Source organism: Dasypus novemcinctus, chromosome 16 (genome assembly GCF_030445035.2).
Source record: "Dasypus novemcinctus isolate mDasNov1 chromosome 16, mDasNov1.1.hap2, whole genome shotgun sequence".
In the NCBI taxonomy this organism is placed as follows: Eukaryota; Metazoa; Chordata; class Mammalia; order Cingulata; family Dasypodidae; genus Dasypus; species Dasypus novemcinctus.
The window spans coordinates 69,219,003-69,231,749 of NC_080688.1; the positions used below are offsets into that span (position 1 = coordinate 69,219,003).

The 12,747-nt window shown below is 37.5% G+C and overlaps 1 protein-coding gene across 6 annotated transcripts in view; it reads left to right on the forward strand.

The window, feature by feature from the left end:
• Nucleotides 1-12,747, forward strand: part of DCC (DCC netrin 1 receptor) — a 1,130,593-nt gene that overhangs the window by 397,466 nt on the left and 720,380 nt on the right. For all 6 annotated transcript variants that reach the window (XM_058277746.1, XM_058277743.2, XM_058277744.2 and 3 more), the window contains exon 2: nt 2,132-2,452. In XM_058277746.1, coding sequence (XP_058133729.1) covers nt 2,132-2,452 — 321 coding nt within the window. The remainder of the gene's footprint in view (nt 1-2,131; nt 2,453-12,747) is intronic.

Consider the following 12,747-nt stretch of genomic DNA (forward strand, 5'->3'; position numbering starts at 1 on the left):
AGTTGTCCTGGGTGAGTCCAATGAACTGGAGAGTAGGTATTGCAACTCTGTAGAGATTCAGGGCTCAACTGGCATGTGAATGGACCAAAGATTTATGTCTCTGGGACTTACATCTAACAAGTATATTGCTAATTATAGTTTCAAATAAAAGGGGCAGAAGAGCCACATGTAGGGAAACTATAAATGAGTCTAACTCTGTTACACCAGGGAGCATAAATTCCAAAGTAAGACCCACTGATAGGGTTCCAAGTTCCTGAATTTTTCTGCCCTACTTATGTGTCTGGATATCTCCAAGCCCTCAGGAATGCCACTGTTTTAGGCACTGTCTACTGTGGCAATCAATGAGATCTTGCTGAGACTTGCATAAATGTAACCTCTGGACCGCCGAACTCACTTTGAAATCTCTTAGCCATAAAAACTCATTTGTACTTAATATTTCCCCCTTTTGGTCCAAGTCTTTTTCTGGATGCATTGTTAGTTGGCACTTGGTAATAATCCCTTGGTGTCAGGGAGGCTCATTCCCAGGAGTCATGTCTTATGCCAGAGGGTGGGGAGGGGAGGTAGTGCATTTAGATGCTGAGTTTAGCTTAGAGATAACATTTGAGCAACAAGATCATTTTCAGGAGGTAACTCTTCAGCAATATATAATACTAGGCTAAATTTCAATTTCACAAGAAAAGATGAATGGCCTGGCATAATGATCTGTCTTCCTTCACTAGGCAATGCCTTTTGTACTCTGAGAATTCTTGCCATTCTCTTAGAGAATATAGCAGGACTCTCCAGGATGGGAATTCAATATTCTTTGGGTTACTTTATGGTCACCCACCAAGACAATGTCTCATGAACACTTGAACCTAGTCATATGCCTTAGAGGCAAGATGCCTGCCTTTTAAATGATAGAAATTTTGTGGAAAGTTTCTACAAGGGACAAACTAAAATTGTTCCTGTTGCAGAAAAATTAGGAAAGTTAGTGAAGTTAGAGTTTGCTATCATGAGAAAAATGAAGACTAAAACATAGCTTATAGGTTATTATTTTTTTAAAGAAATAAAATGTGGTTTCAGAAGAATAAGAGGCTTTTACAAGGAAATATTCATCTTCTCTGCATTTTCATGCAAGGTGGTTCAGGAGAAAATGGGATTAAACAGTAAAAAGAAAGTTCATTGAGACTCTAAGAATGATTAAATATTGAAAGTGAGATTCCAAGGGACATTGTAGAATATCTAGCTCCAGAGATCATTAAAAGTGGAATTGTAAGTAATTTGACTTGAATGATTTAGGTATACCCCTGTCTGAGCAAAATGTGGACCCAATAACCTCTGTGACTGTTTCCACGTCTTTGATTCAACAACAAAGCCTTCTGCCAAATGTTACGCTGCCAGCACTGAAAAGAATATACTTTTACTAATTAAAGTTGTTTCATCCCCTTAGGATTCTTCAATTATTTTCTATTTCTTCTCTTGACTTCTTATGTTAACTTATGTTCATGAAAAAACAAAACAAAACTATAATATCCACTTAGTTTTCCAGACCCATGAGCAACATTTGGATGAAAATTAAGACACTTTAGAGATTTGTAATTTTAGGTAGCAACTTTATTGAAATGTTTCTGCAAGTGGGATTTCATACCTACTTTGAAATCCACCTGAGCTTTATTCTAAATAATTTTGTTCAGAGTAGATTTTTCTTTTATGAAATACCATATTTAAGTAGATTTAAAAATAAATGTTAAAAAAGATGTCATAGTCAGAACAAAGATATAGAAATAGTCCCCCAAATCTCAGCTACCACATGACTAACAATGCTACTTTATAATATCTCATTTTTACTAGTTTTTTCTGTCTAAATTTTCATGTACTGACTGATCTATGATGAGGGGCATGAGTAGACTGGTATGAGTTCTTTATTTCTCATACTATTTTGGGAGGTACAATTGTTTATTAATCATACTTATCCCAACTGGACACTTTTTCTCTTCTTTAACACAATGTCCTTGACTTTAGGTTGCATCTGTTCTTGGACAATTTTCAAAGATTCTGTCATTATTGAAAAGTTTGGGAAAGAGAAGGCAGGGAATTTAAGCCTAAGATATTTGAATAAGTGAACATAACCCCCTACATTTTCTCATTCTAGGTTTCCAGATTAAGACTTTCACCTCACTGCGCTTCCTGTCAGAACCTTCTGATGCTATCACCATGCGGGGAGGTAATATCCTCCTGAACTGCTCTGCAGAATCTGACCAAGGAGTCCCAGTTATCAAGTGGAAGAAAGATGGCATCCACCTAGCCTTGGGACTGGATGAAAGGAAGCAGCAACTTCCAAATGGGTCTCTGTTGATACAAAACATAGTTCACTCCAGGCACCATAAGCCAGACGAGGGACTCTACCAATGCGAAGCATCCTTAGGAGATGCTGGGTCAATTATTAGCCGGACAGCAAAAGTTGCAGTAGCAGGTAGGTGGCTTCTTCATCCTACTCTTCTTTTTCCTCCTTTTCTATATCTACTTTTTCTTTCTTTCTGGAATAAGAAAATAATCTTTGCAGAAACAATGATTTTTTTTCAAGAAAAAGGAAAAATGTAAAGAGATGAATGTGCATTCCCTCATGCTCTCGACTTTTCTCCTTGAAATTAGCTTGGAAAACAGCAGAAGGATTTAAATAATCAACAAAGCATTATGAGTGGCTCAAGTTGATCTACTGCTTATGCGTAAGGGAAGATTTTTCATTAATAGAAGAATATTAGAAAATTAATTTCCTAATTAATTCCATTTTACAACTTCATTAATTCTGAACTTTTGCAAAGTTTTTTTTTTTTCCCTCCAGAGGAGTGAATCTTATTTTAATTATAATGGCTTGACCCACTGTATAGATCTCCAAGTGAGAAATGGAAAAGTTCCCTAGGACTTCTGAATATCTTGGTGCTTGGTAACATGTTGACTCAACAACTAAAGGATAAGAATGTATTTTCTTTTCATATGAATGTTTTGAAATGATGTAGACCCTGACAAAACAGTATCGAATTTTCTGGAATCCAGGTATATTGTGACTTTTGTCCCACTTATTCTGGTTAGAGGGCAGCTCGTAAGTATTTTCTTTGGCTCCTCCAGTGTTAGACCTACAGGGAGAGGAATCAAATGTTAACTTGTTTCTCTAATGATTTGGCTGAAAGTTGGGCTTTGATTTTTTTTCCCCCTAAAGTTTTGGTATAGAACATAAAGGAAGAAAAATAAACCTGAAATAAAGGTAAAGTTAAGGCATGAAATAGTAAAACAGATTTGAAGGACTGCTTTCAAACTTGATCATTAGTTCTCATTATACTATTTGACCCAATAGGCAGTCATTTAATATGGGTTACCTTTCCCATGCCTCTTTATTCATATATCCTAGAAGACTGATGACAATGAGAGCTCTCATTTCCAGTGATATTAGCAACTAGGACAATCAGGCAGGACAACTACTCCCCCATGTACTCTTCTAATAGGGTGTGAGCAAGTTGAAATCTGAAAGAAGCAATGTGATCAGGTAGTGCTGTAAAAAATTAGCTCTTGTAAATTTACAATCAATCCACAAACCTGGCTTCATGCCATTCTTCAGCAGCTTCTCGTCTCCACAAAACCTCTCAAACTCATTTAAACCTGATTTTACCTGAGCAAAGATATGCTGGTGGGTAAGGTAGTCCCTGGAATTAGGTGAGTCATTAACCTTGCTGGTTTAATATGGGCTGACCTGCTTTTAGCACTTGAAATTCCCACATCCTAGGAAACCCCTCAGTCCCAGGTAGACTGGAATGGCTGGTCACCCTACCCAGAGGTACAGATCCCTGTGTTTTAGCAATGACAGACTGCAGTGGTGATAGAGAAAATCCTTTCTATTCTTGAGACAGGTAAGGTAGAATCCAGATCATGAAAGCCAAAGCTACAAGCCACCTGGGACCTGTGAGTGATTGGTGTGTGAACTTTGACTGATGAGCATAAAGTGTAGAGAGGCCTGAAAGTCAATGTTAATTATTATTGATTAAAGGAGCAAGTGCTGAGGATTAGATAGGCAAAAGCTGCTTTCTTAGAATGCACTGAATGAAATGGAAAGGGTGCAATTTGATTTTCTCTGGTTTGAGAATTTCTGGACTTTCAGACCCTACCAATCGGTTGTCCACAATACCACCGTGGCTCTGCCAAACTGAATGATCAGGCTGGCATCTTGATGACTATTCTAAAAGGCAGATGTACATGTTCTGTTTTGTGAAAATGGCCTGATGTGTTGTAATTTCAGGTTTCCTGATTCTAGATTTACTTTTATGTGTTTTCTGTTTCAATGGAGAAATGAAGAATGATTCCTTCCCTGTGAGATATTAAAATATAGTGGTTTTGACTTTCGCATTCTGTATGAGGATAGGCTCACAGGTTCAGCCACTGAGTTACAATCTAATATTAGATTGTATCATTTCAAGGCAATAAGGCTTTTCACAGCATTTTAAACACTTACCATGCTGTTTGGCAATACAGCATATATCAATGTTATGTCTGCTGAGGTTAAGTTTGCCAAACCACTGGAATGCACAAGGGGCATATATCTTCCTCATCATAAAGACTGTGGACCTGATTTAATCTCTTCTTTAAAGCATTACCAGTCAATAAACCAGTCACCACTAAAAGGTCATAGTCAGCTTTGCTAGGGTGTGTGTGTGGGGGAAACAGAAACAAAACAACCTGCTCTGCCCTCAGATGATGTGATATAGAGTCCATTTAGTATCATGCCCCTCTTCCATTTTTACTTCCTCATGGTGTTTTTAGATAGAAAGAAATGTGTTAAATGAAATGTCTTTAATCAGTCAGCACATTTTATGCAATGATCTTGCCATGCACTATTCATCCTATTTTCTAGCAACTTTTCAAGTGCTCTTTAAACCCTGAGCTCTACTTGTTTGGAGAAAGAAGGAGGGTAGGAAAGATGAATTAAGGGCTCCCATCCTACTGGGGATTAAATCATGTACCCTCCCCCCCCAAATAAAAAAGGCTTTTTCACGACCCAACCTGTGACAGCTTGAATTTGGTAAATCCCCCCAGAGAAAGAATATGTTTTTGAACTAATCCATTCCTGTGGCTGTGGAGCCCTTTAGATTGGACTGCCTCAGTGTGGCATGACTCAAGTTGTCTCTGCCCTCTTACTGGAGTTTTCTATAAACAGAGACCCAGAGAGACACACACCAGAAAAGGAAGCTGCCATTTTGATCCTGCCATGTAAAAGAAAGGAGAAAGTAGAGAAAGAGAGATAATCAGGTTCACTTTCAGCTGCAGAAAGGTAGAGAAGCCCAGAGAGGCTGAGAGAAGTCCCGGAGTCTAGAATCAGCAGAGCGCAGAGGCGCGGACAAAGGCCCCCAGCCCATGGAGCAGCTCAAGACTGAACTGATGAGCCCTGCCATGTGCCTGATAGTCCACAGCTGAATCAGGAAGAGAGTGGAACAGCTGAGACTGGCAGAGGAGACCCAGAAAGAGTCAAGCCCTAGGCCTAGGTGCCCACAGCTGAGCTCTGGGGGAGTAGATTCTGGAGGGAAAGGCAGAGACTTCAGCAGACATCTGCCACCATCTTTACCATGTGGGAGGACACTAGGATGACCAGTCGCTGACTTTGGTGAGAAAGCATCTCCAATGGTGCTTTGATTTGGACATGGCCTTGGGCTTTTACCCCCAATAAATTTCCCATTATAAAGCCAACCCATTTTTGGTACTTCACATCAGGAGCTCTGTGGCAAACAAAGACATACCCCTGGTCCTGTGGGTGTGGGTCCATTGCAGGTAGGTTCTCCTGAAGATGTTATTTCACTTAAGGTGTGACCCAACCAAATCAGGTTGGATTTTAATCCAGATTACTGGAGTCCTGTATAAACAGACTGGAATTTAGTCATTGAGAGGGTGAAAAGCCTTGGAAAGAGCAAAAACAAGGAACCCAGAGGAGAAAGATATCCTCATGTACACTGCCATGTGATTGAAAAGCCAAAGACCAAGGATAACTGGAAACCAGTCCCAGAATGCCAATCTTCAGGGAGAAAATATTGCCTTTCTGATGCCTTGTTTTTGGCATTCCTAGCTTTGAAACTGAACCAATAATTCCAGTTGTTTAAGCCTAACCATTGTATAATATTTGTTTTAGCAACTGGGAAACAAAGACATGCCATTTAATGTCTTGTTAAAAGTCTTGCTTTAACAGGCTATGGGTGCTTCTGGTAAATATAAGTTCTATCCATAAAAAATGAAGTGTCCTCCTCCTCCTCTACTTTCTGCTGCTGCTGCTGCTCCTCCTCCTCCTCCTCCTCCTCCTCCTTCTCCATCTTTTTAAACTTGGTCAGATTAAATGAACATAGATGTGAGCCTGTGTAAACATGCTCTTGATTATATGAGTTAGAATAATTTGCCTTACGTTTCAATAGTCTACAAAATTAACTATCAAAATGAGGACTTTGGAATTATAAGACTGTGCTAGAATAATTATTTAGCACTTAGCAAAGAAAAGGCATGTGCCAGTTCCTCATTCCTTCCATAACCCAAAGCATCAAGATGAGCTTGTATCTGGCCAAATATATCTTTCCTAACCAAGATATTGCCAGTTCTCTAAGACTTTGGATTCTTTTCTGTAAAACAGATGTAATAATAACCTACCTCCTAAGGTGGTACCAGCTGTTAAATAACATCTACCATGTAAAACCCTAGTGCAAATAGATTCTTATCCAATGGTAGTAGCTGCATAAATAATTAGTATTGTGTTTTTTGTAATTTCATTATTAGGAGATGACACCTTTCAATATTCCGGTGTAATGATGCAAAAGCCTTTGGGGGTGAAAGAAACACAGGGTACAAATCCTGAGCCATTGTAAACTTGACTTAAATATCTGTCTTTGTAATTTAGAAATACAAACTAGCAAGCCTGAAAGTGTTGAGTCTATGCAGTTTGTCGGCAAGCAGTGTCAAACCTGTTCGACTAAGAGATTCATTTCTCACCAGTTGATCTACTTACTGTTAGGTCAATGGAGTCAAGTTAACTTGCTCTGGCCAGACAAAGAATTCCAGATTAAGCAACCACTGTAATCGTTTCAGAAAAAGATGCTTCTCAACCCAACCTCTTTAATTCACTGAAAGGATAGACTGAAGGTGGGTTCTCAGGAGCTAATTGATCTAGATTAGAAGTTTACCTGAACCTTTACCCCCTCATCTCTGGGGGAATAAAAGTTTAATGCCAATGTTTAAAAAAATCAGATGAAAACAGCCCCACTGAATAATTTATGGAAGTACCATCTTATTTCACTTCCCCTGATATGCCCATCACCACCTGTCCACCTACCCACCCATACACACACATACACAGAGCTCACCTCTTCCTCTGGGGACTCTCAGGTTCACAGTTTCAACCCAAATTACCTACACTGACTGTATTTACCCTCTTGGGGATGGAATGGGACCTGTCCCCTCCTCAGATGAAGCAATACTGACTGTAGAATACGTCATAGAGCATTGGTCTTCAGGTAGTATTGTCTCCCATTAACGCTTGAGCATTTAAGTCTTGAGTGTTAAAACAACTGACTTGGTTTTGTTTAGTACTATTTGCAAAGTAAATCCATATGCATTTCTCATATTCTTCAAAAAAACCTTGTGGTAGGGGCAGCCAATTTGAAAGTCGAAGAACAGACTCAAAGAAGTTAAGTGATTTTCTACCCATGGAGACTGGAACTCAGATTGTCTAACTCTGGCCACACATTTATTCCCTTGTCATTTGGCTTCTCAATCTGAGGACTAGATTTAAGATACAGAATAATTTCCTATTCATTCAGTCATGTATTTTTAACCTTTGAAACTCTCTGAAATACAAACTAAGAAAATCTCCCAAATATAAACTAAAAGGTAATAATAATAAAAAGAAACTTGATTTTATTTATTCATTCAGTCCCTTGAAAATATCAACTCCTTATTGGAAAACACAATATTTGAATGTTTTCTTCTAAAATAAGAACATCTTGCTATCATAACAATATACTAAATAACGATACACCATAAATCTCTGCTGAATATAGAGATGTGAGGTTATAAATTGTCTTTCTAGGAGCAAGATTTCAGTTATCTTTTATCTTTGTGAGTGATTTTATAATCCAGGCCAATTGTGCATTTTTTTTCCCCTTGAAAATCAAGAAAATAAAAGGCCAAGTAAATTGCATTTACTAGAGTTGTTATTTCATTCAGGGGCATATTTTTTATTCCCTACTACAATAGATGTTTCAAGATGCAGATTGTGGCACTCTGCTTTTAAATAACACACGCATTATAATTAAAATTCCTCTGTGCTTAAAAAAATAATTAGTTACTTGAAGAGTTGTTTAAATGAATTCCTTTCCAGAATGCCTCCCATTTAAATGAGTTATGAAAATAATTAGTGAAAGCATATTATGGTGAGAGAAGCTAGGATCACCTCAGCAGAATGGGGCATTTTGTAAAATGATAACCTGACCTTTATGTTCTTACTTAAAAGGAAGCAGAAAAAGGAGCTTGTGTTAAGAAAAGGGAGAATAAACCACATTGCCTCAGGTCACTCAAATGTTATATAAAGGAAACAGCAAGAAAAATGCTCAGACTCCTTCTCTCTACAGGAGCAAATATAAGAATCTTGCGGAGAAGGTCAGGTTCATCCAGTGAAGCAATTTGGAAAATGTATCCCAGGGCTCTTGAATACTTGCAATTCTATTTTGGGAAGTTTCAGTCGCAAAGCAAAGGTTTTCATTTTAAACTGATTGGGATACTGTTTATTTTCAAATGATGAGCTGCAAAATAGATTGTTCTGACTCCATATTCTTAATGTTTTAATTATCTGCATTTAGCTAAATGTTCCTCTAGTTGTGTGGTTAAAATATGAGAGAGAAAGAAACTATAAGGAAGAAATGTGGTGTTATAAGTAACCATTATATGTGTGCTAATCATATAATTTTCCCTTAAAGTTACTTCTATATAAAACTGGGATAATCACCAATATGCTCCAATATGTACTCTCCCTCTGACTTCTATACCCTCAACTTAAATAATTGTATTTTAAAGAGTACGATTTTAGTTGCCTCTTTCCTAAGTCAATTAACTCTACAATAAAATTAAAATAGCATTATAATCCTGAAAAATATATAAAGTGGAAAGACATCTTGTACATTATAAAAATTACAATAGAGAACTTGACAGGGCTTTGTATAGTAGAAAAATCAACAAAATAACTTTTTAAAAAATCTTCCCAACCTTTCATTTCCTTTTCTTTGTTATGCATTCTAATTCATGTGACAATAGAAATAGGTAATTATTCATTCTAACTTTAATCAGTATTTTAGGATCACTGTTTTTAAAATTCAACTGTTAAGTTAGCCACCATGTGATTTTTGCAGGTACTGTATCAAAAATGAAGGAATAATGTCCAAAATAACCCAGTGATAGCAACCAAAAATTATTTTGAATATTAGAAGTCCCCTTTGGAATACAAAAACTTGATTTTCTTGATAAATGTCAGGCTATCAGAGACTTAAATCACAAGTGCATAAATTAAGGAGCATAATTATAAATCTCTAATGAACATATAACTGATAATAAATTTAATAAAGCATTTTTACTTTTATGAACCTATCTCTGGTACTGATTTATTCCCACTTATGTTTGTTATGTACGTAATAAAATTTGTTATTTAAATTCAGTATTATATAAGGATCTTATAAGAAGTCTACTCCACTGGTCATTTTTCCCATAATTGTTAAATATATCTATTATTTACTAAAGTTGAGATAATAAATCAGAAACAATTGATTAAGGCAGCCATTGGGATGCATGAAGAAGCCACATATTTTTAATATAACAAATAACTTGTTATGGTTCTCGAATCATGAGTTTAACATAAAACAACAACAACAAAACAACGACAATTATTTTTGATAGCAACTAAGTCCTATATTAGGTCCCAAAGCTATCTCCTCATATCAAGATATACCATGCATGTGTGTATACTTTTTTCTCTCTAAGTTACCACTGTTAGTGCTATAGCTGAAAGTTCTTTAGGGCCTCCCTATTAAAAGACAAAGCCTATTGCTTTAGTTCCAGAAGAAAGAATGTTTTCCATGGAAAAGCCAGGTTTGAAAAAGCCCTATAGCATCTCAGGAGGAGCACTTCACATTTATTTCATCATGGGTCCTTAGCTGGGGCTTGTCCCTAAATGCCCCTCAGGTGATGGACGTGGCATACTCTAACTGGACCCATGCAGCTGCTGAGCTCACATTTCTATATGCCAGGTAAGCCCCAAGACTGTGTTTCTCAGTGTAGCGTGCCTTGCTCACAATCCTGGTATATGCATTTAAATATTTGGATAAGTGTTGGTGTATTTGGTGTGTGTGTGTCAGGGGAGGGGGGGAGTCTATATTCTATTTTCTCCATGTGTTTCTCATTATGATTTCTAATAATTGGATTTATACTATTATAAATATTTATATACTATGCTATTTCACCCAGAGATAGACATAAACACAGAACACCAACACAGACATACATTCACACGTTTCCATTTATCTGGTTCTCCCTATCTAAGCCTCTATATATCAAATACATTGGTGAATGCCACAATAATAAAATCTACTTTTTCAATTTATAGCCCCCATACATTATTCTATTGTGTACGTTTTTGAAAAGTACATTTTATACACACACACAGACACAGACACACATACACAAATCAGTTTAATTGTAACCCTGAGACTTTATTACCCTCAATAAGGGCTGCTCATTGGGTTTCATTTACTCAGATTTTACTTGGAGCTTTTTACCAGCTAGAAGCCTATTTAAGAAAGTGTGTTAAAGATTAATAAAGCTGATATGGCTTCAACATTAAATTTCAGTGCTGGTTGATTTTATTGGATTGGATTTTTGTGACCCCTCTTGTAAGGGGATTCATATCCAAAGGCTGAAAGAGGATGTAAAAAGTAATTAGTATTACTTTGATCCAAGCACTGGTTCTGGGGATATCCAATTGGTTTCATAGGGTTTTGAGCCCCTCATTTCATAGGGTTTTGAGTCCCTCTTGTAAGGGGATTCATATCCAAAGGCTGAAAGAGGATGTAAAAAGTAATTAGTATTACTTTGATCCAAGCACTGGTTCTGGGGATATCCAATTGGTTTCATAGGGTTTTGAGCCCCTAACATTAGGGCTGTTTCTTAAGGTTATTTCCAGCTGGGTCCCATCCCAGGAGGTGCCTAGGTTTGTATCCTGTGGTTGCAGATACAATAAATGTTCCCTTTGACCTCTCCCCGCCCTTCCCCTACACATATTACATATATCTGGTATATATTTGGTTGGTTTTATTGAGATATAGTTCATACTCACCCTTTAAAAGTGCACAATTAAGTAACTTTTATTTATCCACAAACTTGTGCAACCGTCCCTATCTAATTCAAGAACATTTTCATATCTTCACGAGAAAGCCCATACCTGTTAGCAGTCACTCTGCAACCCCCAACAAGCCCCTGACAGCCACTAATCTACTTTCTGTCTCTATTGATTGTTTTTAACATGAACAAGATGATTCTCATGTAAATATTCTGTAGGTTGTTTTCTCACTTAATGACATGTCTTGGATATCTTTCCATGTTTCTACATAGAGATCAGTCTCATAATTTTTAAATTCCTGCATAGTATATCATGATTTACCATTTATATATTACTAGATATTTGGTTTGTTTCTAATATTTCACTTTTGACAATAATGCTTTAATGGGTATTGTTGTATTTAATAGATAATCTTTGGTGCATATCTCTGACAATTTCTCTACGACAAATACCTAGAAATGTAATTGCTGAGTCAAAGGTTATGAGCATTTTAATAGATATTGGTGCATTCAAGAACATTACATTAGATTGGACCTAAAATCAGAGGCTTGGATTTATTTATTTTTTAAAGATTTATTTTTTATTTATTTCTTTCCCCTTCTCCCCTCTCTCCCCTCAGTTGTCTGCTCTCTGTGTTTATTTGCTGTGAGTTCTTCTGTGACCGCTTCTATCCTTATCAGCGGCACTGGGAATCTGTGTTTCTTTTTGTTGCATCATCTTGTTGTGTCAGCTCTCCGTGTGTGCAGTGCCATTCTTGGGCAGGCTGCACTTTCTTTCACACTGGGCAACTCTCCTTACAGGGCACATTCCTCATGCGTGGGGCTGCCCTACACAGGGGACACCCCTGTGTGGCAGGGCACTCCTTGCACACATCAGCTCTGCACGTGTCCAGCTCCATATGGGTCATGAGGCCCATGGTTTGAACCGTGGACCTCCCATGTGGTAGGCGGACACCCTACCTATTGGGCCAAGTTCGCTTCCCTGATTTATTTTATTGCCAGTGACTGAGCAAGTAGAGCTGGCTTCTCTTTAACAAAAAATGTCGCTGAAATCATTTGCCAATAGGAGTAATGATGAGTTGACACTATTAATGAAGAGTCACAAGCATCTTAGATAAAGTCACGTTGATGAACACATCTCACCTGTGTCCTCAGGTTCTCCTGCCCTCATCTGACCGCCCATACCCTGCCCCATAATCTAAGAAATGCCTGTTTTCTTTGAAAAGAGGCTTCTAATAACTGTCACTCCATAAAATGACTTGGGGTTGAAGTTACTCTTAGGGCCAAATGAAAATTTTCCATGTTGTACATATTCTGTTAGAAATGGCATTTAGTCAATATCTGCACAAAATAGAGGACTGCAAACTT